Source organism: Nerophis lumbriciformis, linkage group LG09 (assembly GCF_033978685.3).
Source record: "Nerophis lumbriciformis linkage group LG09, RoL_Nlum_v2.1, whole genome shotgun sequence".
Classification (NCBI taxonomy): Eukaryota; Metazoa; Chordata; class Actinopteri; order Syngnathiformes; family Syngnathidae; genus Nerophis; species Nerophis lumbriciformis.
The window spans coordinates 54,986,278-55,006,767 of NC_084556.2; the positions used below are offsets into that span (position 1 = coordinate 54,986,278).

Consider the following 20,490-nt stretch of genomic DNA (forward strand, 5'->3'; position numbering starts at 1 on the left):
AAAGGGGCTTTATAAAGAGTGTGACATCATCATCTCCCTTTGGTGCTTATCTGGGCCCCCATTTAATGTTGCTGAGGCCTTGGAACTGCTTTTTGAGGGCCTGCCTGTCGGACCACTCAGAGTCCATGTAGGTGTCGTCGTCCGCCTCGTCCAGTTTCTGTGAAAAAGGGTCAGTGGTATAAAAAATGAGTGGTGTGTGTTAACGAGTGCTTGTCTTCACCTTGAGCTCCTCCTGCCTCCTGTAGTAATGCATCATCATCTGCTTGTGCTGCTCCTCACTCACCACAGGCTCCCTCGCTGGCGCCCCCTGTCCTTTCTGCAGGGAACAGCAGCACACTCATCGTCACAGGACATAGGAGCGATGAGAGAGAGAGTGAACCCACCCATCTAAAAAGGTCAAAGCGATCTCTAAAATGGTTGCCCGTCTCTCATGCTTTTGTCCAATTGGTTGGACAACTTGATGGGTATCAAAACTGAAAGTTAACTTGACATTCTTTCATTTCACTCTCTCTCCAGGCTGGTACTTCATGACGACATTAGAGAAAATAATGTATATATATATACGGTATGTGTGTGAGATAGAGATGTCCGATAATGGCTTTTTTGACGATATTCCGATATTGTCCAACTCTTAATTAGCGATTCCGATATCAACCGATACCAGTCGTGGAATTAACACATTATTATGCCTAATTTTGTTGTAATGCTCTGCTGGATGCATTAAACAATGTAACAAGGTTTTCCAAAATAAATCAACTCAAGTTCATCCATCCATCCATCCATCTTCTTCCGCTTATCCGAGGTCGGGTCGCGGGGGCAGCAGCCTAAGCAGGGAAGCCCAGACTTCCCTCTCCCCAGCCACTTCGTCCAGCTCTTCCTGTGGGACCCCGAGGCGTTCCCAGGCCAGCCGGGAGACATAGTCTACCCAACGTGTCCTGGGTCTTCCCCTTGGCCTCCTGCCGGTCGGACGTGCCCTAAACACCTCCCTAGGGAGGCGTTCGGGTGGCATCCTGACCAGATGCCCGAACCACCTCATCTGGCTCCTCTCCATGTGGAGGAGCAGCGGCTTTACTTTGAGCTCCCCCCGGATGGCAGAGCTTCTCACCCTATCTCTAAGGGAGAGACCCGCCACCCGGCGGAGGAAACTCATTTGTACCCGTGATCTTGTCCTTTCGGTCATAACCCAAAGCTCATGACCATAGGTGAGGATGGGAACGTAGATCAACCGGTAAATTGAGAGCTTTGCCTTCCAGCTCAGCTCCTTCTTCACCACAACGGATCGATACAGCGTCCGCATTACTGAAGACGCCGCACCGATCCGCCTGTCGATCTCACGATCCACTCTTCCCTCACTCGTGAACAAGACTCCTAGGTACTTGAACTCCTCCACTTGGGGCTATACTTCAACTCAAGTTATGGAAAACAATGCCAACATGGCACTGCCATATTTATTATTGAAGTCACAAAGTGCATTATTTTTTTTAACATGCCTCAAAACAGCAGCTTGGAATTTGGGACATGCTCTCCCTGAGAGAGCATGAGGAGGTTGAGGTGGGCAGGGTTGGGGGGGGACAGCGGGGGGTGTATATTGTAGCATCCCGGAAGAGTTAGTGCTGCAAGGGATTCTGGGTATTTGTTCTGTTGTGTTTATGGTGTGTTACACTGCGGATGTTCTCTCGAAATGTGTTTGTCATTCTTGTTTGGTGTGGGTTCACAGTGTGGCGCATATTTGCAACAGTGTTAAAGTTGTTTATACGGCCACCCTCAGTGTGACCTGTATGGCTGTTGACCAAGTATGCCTTGCATTCACTTGTGTGTGTGAAAAGCTGTAGATATTATGTGCCTTTTAAGGTTTATTGGCGCTCTGTACTTCTCCCTACGTCCGTGTACACAGCGGCGTTTTAAAAAGTCATACATTTTACTTTTTGAAACCGATACCGATCATTTCCGATATTACATTTTACAGCATTTATCGGCAGCCCGATAGTATCGGACATCTCTAGTGTGAGAGAGTGCGTAGATAAGAAAACAGGGTGATTGTTGTCGTGTGTGTTTCTCTTCCAGCAGAACGAAGGACAATTATTAAGGCTTTCTATCCGAGGATAAAAGTCTTAAAAGTAAGTCATATATAATGATTAAGGCTGTTAAACCATTCAAATATTGAATGGCATTGTTCATAGGTCATTTAATAGATGTCATTTTTCATCATTAATAAGTGCACCTCAAGTTTTAACACCATGAATGGACAATTAATTTGCTTGAATGAAACATTAAGCCCTTTTAAACAGCTCAACACAAAAAAGACAATTTAATGACAATAAAAAAAACAACCTGTCATGCGTTGGTGTCTTGCCAGATTTTGAATTTTTGTAGAAATACAGAATTTGTATTCCTGCTGTAGGAGCACTTGCATTCAGAGAAGGAGCTACACTTCCATGTTCAGATGGCAGTTTCACACATTAATAACACAAATGTGGATTGTTGCGATATTACTTTGATAGTCAAAGTAATCTGTAATATTTCTACCTGAATAAACGCTTCTGATATTCTGTACAAGTTAACAGTCATCATATTGCTGCATGGCAATGTTTTAACCCTCTCTATTTATCAACAAAATGTAATATTCAGCCTGCTAATCATTTTGTAATTGAGTACTCAACCAGAACATGTTATAAAACTATTTACACAAACTCCTCCCATTTTCCTCAACTGACTTACCGTATTTTTCGGACTAAGTCGCAGTTTTTTTTCATAGTTTGGCCGGGGGTGCGACTTATACTCAGGAGCGACTTATGTGTGAAATGATGAACACATTATAATATTATTGATGTCATTCACGTAAGAGACTAGACGTATAAGATTTCATGGGATTTAGTGACAGATTGTATAGCATGTTCTATATGTTATAGTTATTTGAATGACTCTTACCATAATATGTTACGTTAACATACCAGTTGCTTATTTATGCCTCATATAACGTACACTTATTCAGCCTGTTGTTCACTATTCTTCATTTATTTTAAATTGCCTTTCAAATGTCTATTCTTGCTGTTGGCTTTTATCAAATACATTTCCCCAAAAAATGTGACTTATACTCCGGAGCGACTTATACTCCGAAAAATACGGTACTCGCATTTCTGTAGGCGCTGTCACGCCAAATTTCTTGCCCCTACAACCCCCCCCCCCCCCCCCATTTACTTCCGGGGTCATTTCCTCTTACGTCATTGACAGCGATCAATAACACTTCGGCTTTGACTGCCCGTCACTGGAAGGATACATGTTTTTTTTAAATTTATATTTATTTTTTATAATATAGCGTTAACAAAACGTCTTTATTAATCGGACAAATTAACTTGAGGATATTCCTGACTGCACATTTGACGGAGAATTAAACGTTTTTGATTCGTTTTCCACGGACAGAAGTTCCCAGCAGCGGCTCTAACACTCCGCCTGGAATTTTCCCTAACACTCCGCCTGGAAACTTCCCCAACACTCCGCCTGGAATTTTCCCCAACACTCCGCCTGGAATCTTCCCCTAACACTCCGCCTGGAATCTTCCCCAACACTCCGCCTGGAATTTTCCCTAACACTCCGCCTGGAATCTTCCCCAACACTCCGCCTGGAATTTTCCCTAACACTCCGCCTGGAAACTTCCCCAACACTCCGCCTGGAATTTTCCCCAACACTCCGCCTGGAATCTTCCCCTAACACTCCGCCTGGAATCTTCCCCAACACTCCGCCTGGAATTTTCCCTAACACTCCGCCTGGAATCTTCCCCAACACTCCACCTAAAATTTTCCCTAACACTCCGCCTGGAATTTCCCCTAACACTCCGCCTAAAATTTTCCCTAACACTCCGCCTGGAATTTTCCCTAACACTCCGCCTGGAATTTTCCCTAACACTCCGCCTGGAATTTTCCCTAACACTCCGCCTGGAATTTTCCCTAACACTCCGCCTGGAATTTTCCCTAACACTCCGCCTAAAATTTTCCCTAACACCCCGCCTGGAATTTTCCCTAACACTCCGCCTGGAATTTCCCCTAACACTCCGCCTGGAATTTTCCCCAACACTCCGCCTGGAATTTTCCCTAACACTCCGCCTAAAATTTTCCCTAACACTCCGCCTGGAATTTCCCCTAACACTCCGCCTGGAATTTTCCCTAACACTCCGCCTGGAATTTCCCCTAACACTCCGCCTGGAATTTTCCCTAACACTCCGCCTAAAATTTTCCCTAACACTCCGCCTGGAATTTTCCCCAACACTCCGCCTGGAATTTTCCCTAACACTCCGCCTGGAATTTTCCCCAACACTCCGCCTGGAATTTTCCCTAACACTCCGCCTGGAATTTTCCCTAACACTCCGCCTGGAATTTTCCCTAACACTCCGCCTGGAATTTTCCCTAACACTCCACCTAAAATTTTCCCCAACACTCCGCCTGGAATTTTCCCCAACACTCCGCCTGGAATTTTCCCTAACACTCCACCTAAAATTTTCCCTAACACTCCGCCTGGAATTTCCCCTAACACTCCGCCTAAAATTTTCCCTAACACTCCGCCTGGAATTTTCCCTAACACTCCGCCTGGAATTTTCCCTAACACTCCGCCTGGAATTTTCCCTAACACTCCACCTAAAATTTTCCCCAACACTCCGCCTGGAATTTTCCCCAACACTCCGCCTGGAATTTTCCCTAACACTCCACCTAAAATTTTCCCTAACACTCCGCCTGGAATTTTCCCTAACACTCCACCTAAAATTTTCCCCAACACTCCGCCTGGAATTTTCCCCAACACTCCGCCTGGAATTTTCCCTAACACTCCACCTAAAATTTTCCCTAACACTCCGCCTGGAATTTCCCCTAACACTCCGCCTAAAATTTTCCCTAACACTCCGCCTGGAATTTTCCCTAACACTCCGCCTGGAATTTTCCCTAACACTCCGCCTGGAATTTTCCCTAACACTCCGCCTGGAATTTTCCCTAACACTCCGCCTGGAATTTTCCCTAACACTCCGCCTAAAATTTTCCCTAACACCCCGCCTGGAATTTTCCCTAACACTCCGCCTGGAATTTCCCCTAACACTCCGCCTGGAATTTTCCCCAACACTCCGCCTGGAATTTTCCCTAACACTCCGCCTAAAATTTTCCCTAACACTCCGCCTGGAATTTCCCCTAACACTCCGCCTGGAATTTTCCCTAACACTCCGCCTGGAATTTCCCCTAACACTCCGCCTGGAATTTTCCCTAACACTCCGCCTAAAATTTTCCCTAACACTCCGCCTGGAATTTTCCCCAACACTCCGCCTGGAATTTTCCCTAACACTCCGCCTGGAATTTTCCCCAACACTCCGCCTGGAATTTTCCCTAACACTCCGCCTGGAATTTTCCCTAACACTCCGCCTGGAATTTTCCCCAACACTCCGCCTGGAATTTTCCCTAACACTCCGCCTGGAATTTTCCCTAACACTCCGCCTGGAATTTTCCCTAACACTCCGCCTGGAATTTTCCGAAGCCTGCTGGTGTTTGACATAAGTCCCCTGGGAAAGATAAAGACAAATGTCATTCAGTGACATCACCATTTTCAGGAGATTTGGATTCTATGGATCGCTGTCAATGACGTAAGAGGAAATGTATTGTTTACTTTCAACACTTTAATCTCTAGATCAACTTTAGACCTATCAGTGGATTAGAACTTATTTTTTGATGTTTTTTATGTCCTTTAAGTCAAAGAAAACATGTTTTTTTATAGGCAAAACAAATTGTGCAATAAAGTTAAAAGTTAAAGTAGCAATGATTGTCACACACACACTAGGTGTGGTGAAATGTGTCCTCTGCATTTGACCCTTGTGCACCCCCTGGGAGGTGAGGGGAGCAGTGAGCAGCAGCGGGGGCCGCGCCCGGGAATCATTTTTGGTGATATAACCCCCAATTCCAAGCCTTGATGTGTCAAGCAGGGAGGTAATGGCTCCCATTTGTTTTATAGTCTTTGGTATGACTCGGCCGGGGTTTGAACTCACAACCTACCCATCTCAGGGCGGACACTCTAACCACTAGTGCAGTGTTTTTCAACCTTTTTTGAGGCAAGGCACATTTTTTTCATTAAAAAATCCGGAGGCACACCACCAGCAGAAAGCGTTAAAAAATGAAACTCCACCAGGTGGTCGTGCCTTATTTTGAGTTTGTTGGTGTTTTCCTGTGTGTAGTGCTTTAGTTCTTGTCTTGCGCTCTTATTTTGGTGACCCTTCCTGTTTTGTTGGTGTTTTCCTGTAGCAGTTTCATGTCTTCCTTTTGAGCGCTATTCCACACACCTGCTTTGTGTTAGCAAGCGAGGCTATTTACGTTGTTGCTATCCTTCTTTGTGTGGACATTGTTGATTGTGGACGCCGTAAGTTTTTGCTGTCGTCCAGCATTCTGTTTCTGTTTACTTTGTAGCCAGATCAGTTTTACTTTCGTTTTGCATAGCCATTGCCCTTTAGTTAATTTTTGGTTTAAGCATTACATACCTTTTTACCTGCACCCTGCCTCCCGCTGTGGTCTGCATATTGGGATCACAACAAACCATCCTCGTCTCACCCGACACATTCCGACTTTTACAAAGCAATTAACTACCTGCTGCCACCTACTGACATGGGGGTATTACGTGGTTATTAGGGGTGTAACGGTACACAAAAATTTCGGTTCGGTACATACCTCGGTTTAGAGGTCACGGTTCGGCTAATTTTTGGTACAGTAAGAAAACAACAAAATATACATTTTTGGGTTATTTATTTACCAAATTTGCAAAATCTTCCACCAAAACTATTTTTCTTAGTGGAATATTTGATGTGAAGTAATGGGAACCTTGGATAAGTCAATCATTCATAATAACATTGATTTTGATTCAATATTATGTTTTGAGCAATGACAGTTTGAAAGGAAAAAAACCAGCTTTGTTTTATTAGTCAACATTGCAACTTTTTCTAAATTACATTTAACATTTAAGCTTTTTTATTTAACTTTTGTTATGTTTTTGTTTATTTTAATAGTATTTTTAGAATGTGCCGTGGGCCTTTTAAACATTAGCTGTGGGCCGCAAATGGCCTCCGGGGCACACTTTTGACACCCCTGCTATAGATAATAAAACATTAAATGTGATAAATCTATGGATAAAAAATCAATGGATAAAAAGCAGAGCCTGGCGACGCGTGCGTGTTTATCATAACTCTCTCTCTCTCTCTCTGTCTCTGCCCCTCCCTCACCAATGCTGCTGCATGCACAATTTGTTTTGTTTTTAACCCCTTCTTAACCCTGAACGTACATAGAAAATACACACAGCCCTAACTCAAAATGCCGGACATTTGAGGCATTTAAGAAACTGCGCCCTGACAGCTCCGCAAAAGAGTACATGTCCGGTGAAAAGAGGACGTATGGTCAGTCTATCCTAGCCCGTTAGCTGCTAGCATGCCGTGTGTTGTGCCTCGGTGTGCATTGTTTACACAACGTGCGTTATGCTACTTAATATGTCCGTGTGGAAACTCGTTCGGTACACCTCCGAACCGAACCGGAACCCCCGTACCGAAACGGTTCAATACAAATACACGTACTGTTACACCCCTAGTCATACTTGCCAACCTTGAGACCTACGATTTCGGGAGTTTCAGTGAATTCTAGCTATATATATATATTTATTTATATATATATGTATATATATATAAATATATATATATATATATATATATATATATATATATATATATATATATATATATATATATATATATATATATATATAAATGAGTTGTACTTGTATAGCGCTTTTCTACCTTCAAGGTACTCAAAGCGCTTTGACACTACTTCCACATTTACCCATTCACACACACATTCACACACTGATGGAGGGAGCTGCCATGCAAGGCGCTAACCAGCACCCATCAGGAGCAAGGGTGAAGTGTCTTGCTCAGGACACAACGGACATGACGAGGTTGGTACTAGGTGGGGATTGAACCAGGGACCCTCGGGTCGCGCACGGCCATTCTCCCACTGCGCCACGCCGTCCCATATAAATAAAAGAAATACTTGAATTTCAGTGTTCATTTATTTACACATATACACACACATAACACTCATCTACTCATTGTTGAGTTAAGGGTTGAATTGTCCATCCTTGTTCTATTCTCTTGTCAATATTTTTCCAACCATGCTGAACACCCTTTCGCAGGTACCCAGAAAGGTTTCGAGTACCACCAAAAAAACTGAATCTCTGAAGACAGTATACAAATCTGTGTTAAAGGTGTACAAATACTGTTTGTATAATAAGCATGTTATTTTTTTACAAATGAGGGTTAAGAGTTCAGTACTAAAAAAAAAAGAAAATAATGTGGCTTAAGTACAGTTTTTTAATTGAGCCGCTGCATTTTTTGGTTGGGTTGTTTATTTATTTTGAGTAACTTCTATACATTTCTAAAAGGGGAGGAATGCAATAGTGATCTATGTTTGTCTGTTGCCATCTCCTGGTGAATGTTGGCTATAGCGTACTGGGGTTACTTTTTGGTTGGCCAACCATTTACGTGGTGTTGCGCACCTGACGTCACTCAGGTCCGCATGGAGCTGGAGGGGGCGTGGCTTCCAGCGCCGCCTGAATTTCGGGAGATTTTCGGGAGAAAATTTGTCCCGGGAGGTTTTCGGGAGAGGCGCTGAATTTCGGGAGTCTCCCGGAAAATCCGAGAGGGTTGGCAAGTATGCCCCTAGTGGTTACCCTGCTGAGTTCTACACTTAGCAACGGCACATTATTTGCAGATTATAATTGTTGATTTGCAAAAAATATGTTTGGGACCAATTGGGTGAAGTTGCATAATTTCCCACGGCGCACCAGACAATATCTCACGGCACACTACAGTGGTTGAAAAACACTGGCCTAGTGGTTATAGTCGTGCACGCACACACAATAGTTGTGTGACCGCATCCACACAACTCTTATGCCACTACCAACATTTAAGTTGTAGGCGGCTTCCAAGCAACTATGCCTCTAATAGTAGCACGTGCTACTCTGGCGGTCTCTAGTGGTTGAGGGATCAAATGACACCTCTAATAAGATTTGCACGTATTTCGAAGAGAAACACTTGAATTAATTGGGTTTTCATAGAAAAAGCGTTATAAGTTTTCAGTATGTGTAAAAAAAGGGCACTCCAATATAGCACATTTCACATTGGCTGTGATACAACTCACTAACCTTAGAAATGAACATCCTGTGGCATGATGTCATCATCAAAGGCAGTAAAAAAGAGCCAGAAAGGTCCCAAGAGTTAAAAAGTATTATACGTGTACTGGTCCCACCTTTTGTATTTTGACCATCAGCTTGGTCTTGTCGTTCTTGCCGATGTAGTCCTGCAGCTTCTTCCCTCTCTGCATCTCCTTGGCCGCCCACCACAGCTGGCACTCGGCCTCCTCCAGCACCTGCAGCGACGCCTGGGAGAAGAAGGAGAAGAAGGAGTTTAAGTCAGTGGGTTGTGGACCTGAGTGGGCCGTGAGCGAGGACTGCTTGCTGACCTGCGTCCCGGAGAGGTCCTCGCGGTCTTCAAACTCCAAGCGTATGGGGTCGTGGGGGGGCAGCCCCATGGGGTACACGATCATGACGGCCCCCCGCAGCTGCTCCAGGCCTTCCTTCACCATCGCCATGGTGACGCAAACGTTAGCTTCTGCTTGTTTCTGGAGGGAGAAGGTGTGGAGTGAAGGTGTGAGCAAGACTTACAGGACTCTGACACGCTCACCTTGGAGATGAGAGCTTTCACCTCGTCCACCGTCTGAAGTAAGACTGCTTTCATCTTGTCTGTGGGCGCTGGCACAAAAACACACATCAACACACTACATCTGACACAAAAACACACATCAACACACTACATCTGACACAAAAACACACATCAACACACTACATCTGACACAAACACACTACATGTGACACAAACACACTACATCTGACACAAAAACACACATCAACACACTACATCTGACACAAACACACTACATGTGACACAAACACACTACATCTGACACAAAAACACACATCAACACACTACATGTGACACAAAAACACACAACACACTACATGTGACACAAAAACACACTACATCTGACACAAACACACTACATCTGACACACAAACACAGGTCAACACACTACATGTGACACAAAAACACACAACACACTACATGTGACACAAAAACACACTACATCTGACACAAACACTACATCTGACACACAAACACAGGTCAACACACTACATGTGACACAAAAACACACAACACACTACATGTGACACAAAAACACACATCAACACACTACATCTGACACAAACACACTACATCTGACACACAAACACAGGTCAACACACTACATGTGACACAAAAAAACAATTAAATTGACCTTACTTTAGTGTATATGGAGCATGTTTTACATTGTATTTACCTTCTGTCTTTTATTTAGCTTCAATAATCCTTAGTTTACTTTCCTTCATCTTTTAGATACAGTAGCTTGTTTTACTCTGTTTACTTATTTTACTTTTTATTTACATTTAATTTCTTTCATTTATCTTATTTTACCTTTTATTGAACTTGTTTTACTTTTCTTTGCCTTCTTTTACCTTTCATTTATATTGTATTTACCTGGATATTTATCTTGTTTTTTTCTCTCCATCTTTTACCTTTTATTTAACTTGTCTGACCTTATATTTGTCTTGAATTACATTATCTCATTTGACCTTCTATTTAAATTGTTTTACGTCTTATTGACCTTGTATTTACATTATTTATTTGATTTGACCTTCTAGTCAACATGTTTGACCTTTTATTTACATTAAATTTACCTCCCCTTTCCTTCAATTACCTTATATTGAGCTTGTTTTACCTTATTTGACCTTTTATCTTCTATTTTCCTTTTTATGTATCTTATTTTACCTTCTATTTAACTTGTTTACCTTTGATTTATTTTCTAATTACCTTATTTAACAAATTTTACATTCTCTTTACCCTTTTTCTTTATCTCATTTTACTATTTTTTACCTTCTATTTAACTTGTTTACCTTTGATTTATTTTCTAATTACCTTATTTAACTAATTTTACATTCTATTTACCCTTTTTCTTTTATATACCTTATTTATCTTATTTTACCATCGTTTACCTTCTATTTAACTTGTTTACCTTTAATTTATTTTCTAATTACCTTATTTAACCAATTTTACATTCTATTTACCCTTTTTCTTTTATATACCTTTTTATTTATCTTATTTTACCATCTTATACCTTCTATTTAACTTGTTTACCTTTTTATTTATCTTCTAATTGCCTTATTATTTATCCGATCTTACCTTCTATTTACCTCTTTCTCATTTTACCTTCTATTTACCTTGTTTACCTGTCATTTATCTTCTAATTACGTTATTTCTCTCATTTTACCTTCTATTTAACTTGATAACCTTTTATTTATCTTCTAATTGCCTTATTATTCATCTCATTTTATCTTCTATTTACCTCTTTCTTATTTTACCTTCTATTCACCTTGTTTACCTGTCATTTATCTTCTAATTATGTTATTATTTCTCTCATTTTACCTTCTATTTACATTATTTTACCTATTCTTTTATTTACGTTATTTTACCTTCTTTTAACATATTTTACCTTCTCTTTGCCTTGTTTACCTTTTATTTATCTTCTAATTGCCTTATTATTTATCTCATCTTACCTTCTATTCACCTCTTTCTTATTTTATCTTCTATTTAACTTGCTTACCTGTCATTTATCTTCTATTGACCTGGTTTGAACTTCTATTGAACTTGTTCTACCTTACTTCACGTTCTGTTATGCGGTCTACATTTGATCACTTGTTATCATTTGCACTCATTAACCCATGAATGGAAGCAAGAGAATATAATCAAATGATGACTGGATTAGTCCTAACCTTGTCCATTGCGCCTGCCGATGTCATCCTTCTTGAAGACGAGCCCACCACTGGGCACACACTTGTCCTCCCACTCGTCCTTCAGCTTCAGATCCAGGATCTGCTCGTCCGTCAGACCCTGCATGTTTGGAGGCAGCGTGATGCCGTGCTCCGCCAGCTCACACATCTCTAAGGAGGACAACTTTAGTTCATGACACAACATTGACCACACAATGGCGCCCTCACAAACACTGTCAAACACATGCAGCAGGGAAATGCTGCAATTACATAAACAAAGTTGGACCAAAAACAAATGCTGTAAATAGTAAAAACTAGAGGTGTCCTTATCCAATATTGATATCAGCAAAAAATAACAAGTATTGACTTTCATGTAAAAAGTGTGATATCATGTGCGATACAAGCAGTCCTGCAGCGCCTTTACTTGTGTGTGATATCATGTGCGATACAAGCAGTCCTGCCCCGTGTTTCCTTATGTGTGATATCGTGTGCGATACAAACAGTCTGGCAGTGTGTTTACCTGTGTGTGATACAAGCAGTCCTGCAGCGTGTTTACTTGTGTGTGGTGTCTTGTGCGATACAAGCGGTCCTGCAGCGTGTTTACTTGTGATATCATGTGCGATACAAACAGTTCTGCCGCGTGTTTACTTGTGTGTGATACAAGCAGTCCTGCAGCGTGTTTACTTGTGTGTGATATCATGTGCGATACAAGCAGTCCTGCAGCGTACTTGTGTGTGATATCATGTGCGATACAAACAGTTCTGCAGCGTGTTTACTTGTGTGTGATATCATGTGCGATACAAGCAGTCCTGCAGCATACTTGTGTGTGATATCATGTGCGATACAAACAATTCTGAAGCGTGTTTACTTGTGTGTGATATCATGTGCGATACAAGCAGTCCTGCAGCGTACTTGTGTGTGATATCATGTGCAATACAAACAGTTCTGCAGTGTGTTTACTTGTGTGTGATATCATGTGCGATAAAAGCAGTCCTGCAGCACACTTGTGTGTGATATCATGTGTGATACAAACAATTCTGCAGCGTGTTTACTTGTGTGTGATATCATTTGCGATACAAACAGTCCTGCAGCGCGTTTACTTGTGTGTGATATCATGTGTGATACAAGCAGTCTTGCCCCGTGTTTACTTGTGTGTGATATCATGTGTGATACAAGCAGTTCTGCCCCGTGTTTACTTGTGTGTGATATTGTGTGCGATACAAACAGTCTGGCAGTGTGTTTACCTGTGTGTGATAGCATGTACGATACAAGCAGTCCTGCAGCATGTTTACATGTATGTAATATCGTGTGAAATACAAGCAGTCTTGCAGAGTCTTTATTTGTGTGTGATATCATGTGCGATACAAGCAGTCCTGCAGCGTACTTGTGTGTGATATCATGTGCGATACAAACAGTTCTGAGGGGGGTTTACTTGTGTGTGATATCATGTGCGATACAAGCAGTCCTGCAGCGTGTTTACTTGCGTGTGATATCATGTGCGATACAGGCAGTCTTGCAGTGTTTTTGTGTGTGATATCGTGTGCGATACAAGCACTCCTGCAGCGCATTTACTTCTGTGTGGTATCATGTGCGATACAAGCAGTCATGCACTGTGTTTCCTTATGTGTGATATTGTGTGCAATACAAACAGTCTGGCAGTGTGCTTACCTGTGTGTGATATCATGTGTGATACAAGCAGTCCTGCAGCGTGTTTACTTGTTTGTGGTATCTTGTGTGATACAAGTGATCCTGCAGCATGTTTACTTGTGATATCATGTGTGATACAAGCAGTCCTGCAGCGTGTTAACTTGTGTGTGATATCATGTGCGATACAAGCAGTCCTGCAGCGTACTTGTGCGTAATATCTTGTGCGATACAAACAGTTCTGCAGCGCATTTACTCGTGTGTGATATCATGTGCGATACAAGCAGTCATGCACTGCGTTTCCTTATGTGTGATATCGTGTGCGATACAAACAGTCTGGCAGTGTGCTTACCTGTGTGTGATATCATGTGTAATACAAGCAGCCCTGCAGCGTGGTTACTTGTTTGTGGTATCTTGTGCGATACAAGTGATCCTGCAGCGTGTTTACTTGTGATATCATGTGTGATACAAGCAGTCCTGCAGCGTGTTAACTTGTGTGTGATATCGTGTGCGATACAAGCAGTCCTGCAGCGTACTTGTGCGTAATATCTTGTGCGATACAAACAGTTCTGCAGCGCATTTACTCGTGTGTGATATCATGTGCGATACAGGCAGTCATGCACCGCGTTTCCTTACGTGTGATATCGTGTGCGATACAAACAGTCTGGCAGTGTGCTTACCTGTGTGTGATATCATGTGTAATACAAGCAGTCCTGCAGCGTGTTTACTTGTTTGTGGTATCTTGTGCGATACAAGTGATCCTGCAGCGTGTTTACTTGTGATATCATGTGTGATACACGCAGTCCTGCAGCGTGTTAACTTGTGTGTGATATCATGTGCGATACAAGCAGTCCTGCAGCGTACTTGTGCGTAATATCTTGTGCGATACAAACAGTTCTGCAGCGCATTTACTCGTGTGTGATATCATGTGCGATACAAGCAGTCATGCACCGCGTTTCCTTACGTGTGATATCGTGTGCGATACAAACAGTCTGGCAGTGTGCTTACCTGTGTGTGATATCATGTGTAATACAAGCAGTCCTGCAGCGTGGTTACTTGTTTGTGGTATCTTGTGCGATACAAGTGATCCTGCAGCGTGTTTACTTGTGATATCATGTGTGATACAAGCAGTCCTGCAGCGTGTTTACTTGTGTGTGATATCATGTGCGATACAAGCAGCCCTGCAGCGTACTTGTGCGTAATATCTTGTGCGATACAAACAGTTCTGCAGCGCATTTACTCGTGTGTGATATCATGTGCGATACAAGCAGTCATGCACCGTGTTTCCTTATGTGTGATATCGTGTGCGATACAAACAGTCTGGCAGTGTGCTTACCTGTGTGTGATATCATGTGTAATACAAGCAGTCCTGCAGCGTGTTTACTTGTTTGTGGTATCTTGTGTGATACAAGTGATCCTGCAGCGTGTTTACTTGTGATATCATGTGTGATACAAGCAGTCCTGCAGCGTGTTAACTTGTGTGTGATATCATGTGCGAGACAAGCAGCCCTGCAGCGTACTTGTGCGTAATATCTTGTGCGATACAAACAGTTCTGCAGCGTGTTTACTTGTGTGTGATATCATGTGCGATACAAACAGTTCTGCAGTGTGTTTACTTGTGTGTGATATCATGTGCGATACAAGCAGTCCTGCAGCACAAAGCCAGTTAACATGTAATTGTCCTCCAATAAGCACACAATTTCTTCCAATTGACTAAAGCCATGTAAACACAAACAACTATAGGCTAGTAGGGGCTCGCAGCTACACAACAGCTAAGCACACAAGCTCGACATGCGTAATAATCATTGAACAATATTGCAGTGCAAAACAGCACATTTGTAGACATAAACAAGTTTCAAATAATAATAGCTGCAAGTGACATACAAAGTCCCCAAGGCATGTTAGAATGTATCCGGTAACAAACGTGTCCGCATCATTCAACTTCATGAATTATTGTGGCCACAAACATAATGACTTGAAAGTCCATTCCAGACGGTTCATAATAAATAGGTCAGTGTTTTTGTTCTTATGCCTACCATTATTTTCTCTTACGCCCCACAGGAGAAAGCAAACATTTTGCGTGCTTACCAGAACATATTCGGCCCACTTTGAGTCTGCGGTTATAAATGGCTGTGATTTCCTGCAGCAGAACGTCCACGGACGTTTCCACGCCGGCGTTGAAAAGAAACTGACTCTCATCTCCGCGCTTTACGTGCAGAACAACCATCTTGTGCCTGGAGATGACAACAATAGTTGAATAAACCTGCACGGCGTGTGTGTGTGTGTGTGTGTGTGTGACGACGACTCAACAACAACAACAGTGTAACCATGGCAACGACAAGGCTTCTAGAAAGTACGCGGAGGCTAGCATGCTAGCTCACGTCAGCTAAACGAGCCACCGCCAAAACTCAACTAAATCAAATATCCTGGTCTTGTTTTGAACTCTTAAGTATGAACGGACTACATTCATCATTACAACGTAAAATCATATTAAAACGTGTTACCGTAATGAATAATTTTGAACACTTAAGTATGAACGGACTGCATTCATCATTACAACGTAAAATCACACGTGTTACCGTAATGCTCAGTAACATAACGCAACCGCACATGTAGGACTATTTGTGACGTCAGGAAGACAGATAGAAGTATCTAATATTTACATGATCTGTGATCGTTGATGGATGTATTCTTTTTATAACGCAAAAAAAGACGCTTTAAACGCAAAAGCGACGTGGTAAAAATTAGAGCTGCGTTTCTTAATGAAGCGTTACGGTAAACACTCGCTAGCTAGCTTACGTTACATGTTTGTGAATGTGTTATTAGTATGAGACAGTATCACTGTGTTACATTCATATACGTTGGACTTGACTATTTACGTGGTTTAATGTTCACTTAAAATGTAATTAGTCACTTGAAAGGAGTAGAATAGTGACTTTTAGTGCTATATTGTCAACGTCATCCACTTCCGCTTTAGCCAGCATGCTAGCTCAGCGTGACACACTCGGTAAACAAATGTTGACGACACAAACAATGTAACAATAACTTACTTTTTGGCTCCAAATGTCAGTTTTTCACATTTGTTTACAAGCGCTCACTTAGAAACTCACATGTACTAGCATTGGTAGGTATTTACTACCCGATCGGTACCGGAAGACCTAAACGGTTCACGCATGCGCGAAATCTACGTCACTTCCTTTATTATTATTTTTTAGCTTTTTTTTTTACGTGCTGTGATATTTGAATGTTTCATCCAAATGTTGTGTAACAAAACAGTTTACCTGGTAGTAAAATATAACACGAATAAAAAAAATATTAGTATTTTTATCGTTACAATTTCAACCACTTTCCACTCTTCTGTCATCGCAATGAATGACGCACGGGGGCGCCACTGAGTCTTATTTAATAATACATTTTTTTAAATTAGATTTTTTTTTTTAACTTTAACATATATCTGCGGACGAACAAAATGGAGACTTTTATATTGTCCATATTGGGAATTAAAAAAAAAAAAGAGGTATTTCTTTGCCATTGAAGGCTGCTGAGCTCGCCGTTCAGGTTTCTGTATGGTTTCAAAACTAATATTTCTTAAATAATGTTTGTTTTGTTTGTAGTAACTAATATGGCTTTGTTGCAGAAATAAAGATTATAAAAAAAAGAAAACAGTGGGACTGCTCAGTGACAAAAACAGTTTAGTTGAGTTCAGGGGTTCTTAACTAATTTTAGCTTAGGGCCCCAACTACCACTACAGAGGGGCCACTCAAATATGAACACTGCCTTAGTAATCTTACTCTTGATTTTGATCATATTCAATAATTATATCTAACCTAACCTGCTAAACCTTGTCAAATGATAGCATGTGTTAATCACAAATATATTATCAGGGCTTAGGTCAGGCTGATTACAAAAATAAATACTAGTCAAATATACTACAAAAGGACTCAAATATTGATAAACAATACATTTGCATACATTTACGTAGTGCAAAAATAAACAAATTCTAACTAGATTAATAATAAAAATGAAGTTAACTCACAAAAATAAATACTAGTCAAATATACTACAATATAAAGGACTCAAATATTGATAAACAATACATTTGCATACATTTACGCAGTGCTAAAATAAACACATTCTAACTAGATTAATAATAAAAATGAAGTTAAGTCACAAAAATAAATATTAGTCAAATATACTACAAAATAAAGGACTCAAATATTGATAAACAATACATTTGCATACATTTACGCAGTGCTAAAATAAACAGATTCTAACTAGATTAATAATAAAAATGAAGTTAACTCACAAACATAAATACTAGTCAAATATACTACAAAATAAAGGACTCAAATATTGATAAACAATACTTTTGCATACATTTACGCAGTGCGAAAATAAACAAATTCTAACTAGATTAATAATAAAAATGAAGTTAACTCACAAAAATAAATATTAGTCAAATATACTACAAAATAAAGGACTCAAATATTGATAAACAATATATTTGCATACATTTACGCAGTGCTAAAATAAACACATTCTAACTATATTAATAATAAAAATGAAGTTAACTCATGTAATTAATCACAAAAAAGCATTCTGCTTCAAAGTACAGGTATAAAAAAAACAGCAAGTTTTAAGCAATTAAATGAAGCATTTCAAAATAATTCCTGTATACCATTCTGACAATAAAATTGGCAGTTTTTTTTGTCCATATATTGGCCTCTTTTTTAAGTCAATTTAAATCATGCAAGCAAGTATTAACCTGTGATTAATCTGATTAAATAATAGTCATATGTTTATGAACTAAACTATCAATACAATTAAAATCCAAATTAAAATACAGCGTCACCACTTTAGTCATAATTTTTGCGCTGAAGAAACTTCTCCAGACTTCTTCTGTTTGTCCGATATTGTCATTACTGCCACAAGTGGTGGAAAGGTGCATTACAAGCGAGCGCCGCTGCAGCTGAGAAACAGAAACACTGGTTTAGTTTACAGAAGAGAAAGGAAACATTTGTCATAATTAAAAAAAAAAGTCTGTTTATATTTAGAAGTGAGACCAAAACACGATTGAGCTCCACCTTTTTATTATTTTTTGCATACACACAACATTAACTGCTTTATACATAAATGTGCTGTGCACTTTAAATACGGAATATTTCTGGCAGCTTCTTTCTTACGTAGACGTTACGTTCAGCAGTAGTTATTTACTATGGATTATTATAGTCATTAAAAAGGGACACAAAGGGAGCAATTTTGCTTGCTATAAAATCTGGATTTGTGACACAAAGCGCTGGTTCTTCGCCTACTGCGAACTAGGATATATTTGAATATGCTCTCTACGTCGCACACCACTTGATGCTCACGGATGTCGGCCGTATTTGTTTGGATATTTGTGTTTGATATAAGCGAGTGCACTCACACTCACACACACACACACACACACGCCCGTTGCATTCGGAACCTCGCGGGCACGTCAACAATCGGACGACATCGAATGTTTACAGCAAGAGTGCAGGGAGGGAAACAAGTCACTTCCTGCTGGCGAGGAGCAAACACGGCGACTGAACTGCACAGACGAGGGATGGAGACGAGCATGAACACAACACGACACATCTCACCACACTTTTCACCACGTTATTATTCACTTTGAGCGCGGGTGCTCTGACGATGGAGAATATGTGCTGAGTCATCATTTGTGTCAAAAAAACACTGATTTTTTTTATTTCTATGGACTTGAATTTTTCAATTATTCTGACAATTTTATCGAATAAAAAATTGTGCGCAAATTTTGTGTGTTTGAAAACTCAGTTTGTTAAAACACAGTGTGTAAAAAAAATGCAATGCAATAATTTGCGTTGCTTCAAAACTCACTGGTTCTGAGACGGGATGGATTGCTTCGGTCTTAATTTACTGGAAACACTCCGTTTTTTTTGACACTGAATTTATTGAGCTCAATTTTGATGACAATTCCATCAAATAAAAAATTGTGCGCAAAACTTATGTGTTTGAAAACCCAGTTTAGTAAAATACGGTGTGTAAAAATTCAGTGTAAAAAAAAAAAATCAGTGTCAAAAAAATTCAGTGCAATAATTTGCGTTGCTTCAAAACTCACTGGTTCTGAGATGTTATCGATTGCTTCGGTCTTAATTTATTGGAAGTGAGTCTCGAGTTTTGAAGCAAATAATATTTCTGCGCTGGATTTTTTTTTACACTGAATTTTAAATTTTTGAAACACTCCGTTGCTTCAAAACGGATCTTTTCGGCTGGTTCTGAGACGGGATCTATTGTTTTGGTCTTAATTTACTGGAAGTGAGTCTTGAGTTTTGAAGCAAATAATATTTCTGCGCTGAATTTGTAATTTTTTTACACAACATTTTTTTTTTGGCACTGAATTTATTTAGCTCAATTTTGATGACAATTTTATCAAATAAAAAATTGTGCACAAAACTTGTGTTTGAAAACCCAGTTTGGTAAAATACGGTGTGTAAAAATTCAGTGCAAAAAAAAAAATTCAGTGTCAAAAAAATCCATTGCAATAATTTGCATTGCTTCAAAACTCACTGGTTCTGAGATGGTATCGATTGCTTCGGTCTTAATTTACTGGAAGTGAGTCTCGAGTTTTGAAGCAAATAATATTTCTGCGCTGGATTTTTTTTTACACTGAATTTTAAATTTTTGAAACATTCCGTTGATTCAAAACTGATCTTTTCGGCTGGTTCTGAGACGGGATCGATTGTTTTGGTCTTAATTTACTGGAAGTGAGTCTCGAGTTTTGAAGCAAAGAATATTTATGCGCTGAATTTTATTATTATAATTTTTTGACACAGAATTTTTTTTTTGACACTGAATTTATTGAGCTCAATTTTGATGACAATTTTATCAAATAAAAAATTGTGCACAAAACTTGTGTTTGAAAAC

At 40.3% G+C, this 20,490-nt stretch overlaps 1 protein-coding gene across 3 annotated transcripts; it reads right to left on the reverse strand.

The window, feature by feature from the left end:
- Window positions 1-2: 2 nt before the first annotated feature.
- cfap298 (cilia and flagella associated protein 298) lies at window positions 3-16,749 on the reverse strand. 3 transcript variants are annotated; one of them, XM_061962852.2, is made up of 8 exons: window positions 16,617-16,749; window positions 15,655-15,800; window positions 11,926-12,093; window positions 9,743-9,810; window positions 9,522-9,680; window positions 9,309-9,440; window positions 221-316; window positions 3-157 (listed from the first exon to the last, which is right to left on the reverse strand). In XM_061962852.2, exons 2-8 carry the CDS (start codon window positions 15,791-15,793, stop codon window positions 47-49), a joined length of 873 nt encoding a protein of 290 aa, XP_061818836.2. In that variant the 5' UTR covers window positions 15,794-15,800; window positions 16,617-16,749; the 3' UTR covers window positions 3-46. The 3 variants fall into 3 exon arrangements, with proteins under 3 accessions (XP_061818836.2, XP_061818835.2, XP_061818834.2); XM_061962851.2 differs by having other exon boundaries at window positions 16,677-16,744; XM_061962850.2 differs by lacking the exon at window positions 16,617-16,749 and adding an exon at window positions 16,071-16,140.
- Window positions 16,750-20,490: the final 3,741 nt, after the last annotated feature.

What these genes read in the sequence shown, in the direction of transcription:
- cfap298 (XM_061962850.2), bottom strand. Translation starts at nt 16,120, where the DNA reads ATGATGAATGCAGTCCGTTCATACTTAAGTGTTCAAAATTATTCATTA. An exon ending in TGATGGTCAAAATACAAAAG is followed by an intron (nt 317 to 9,308) that starts GTGGGACCAGTA and finishes TGTTCCCTGCAG; the next exon opens with AAAGGACAGGGGGCGCCAGC. An exon ending in GGAGGCAGGAGGAGCTCAAG is followed by an intron (nt 158 to 220) that starts GTGAAGACAAGC and finishes CCTTTTTCACAG; the next exon opens with AAACTGGACGAGGCGGACGA.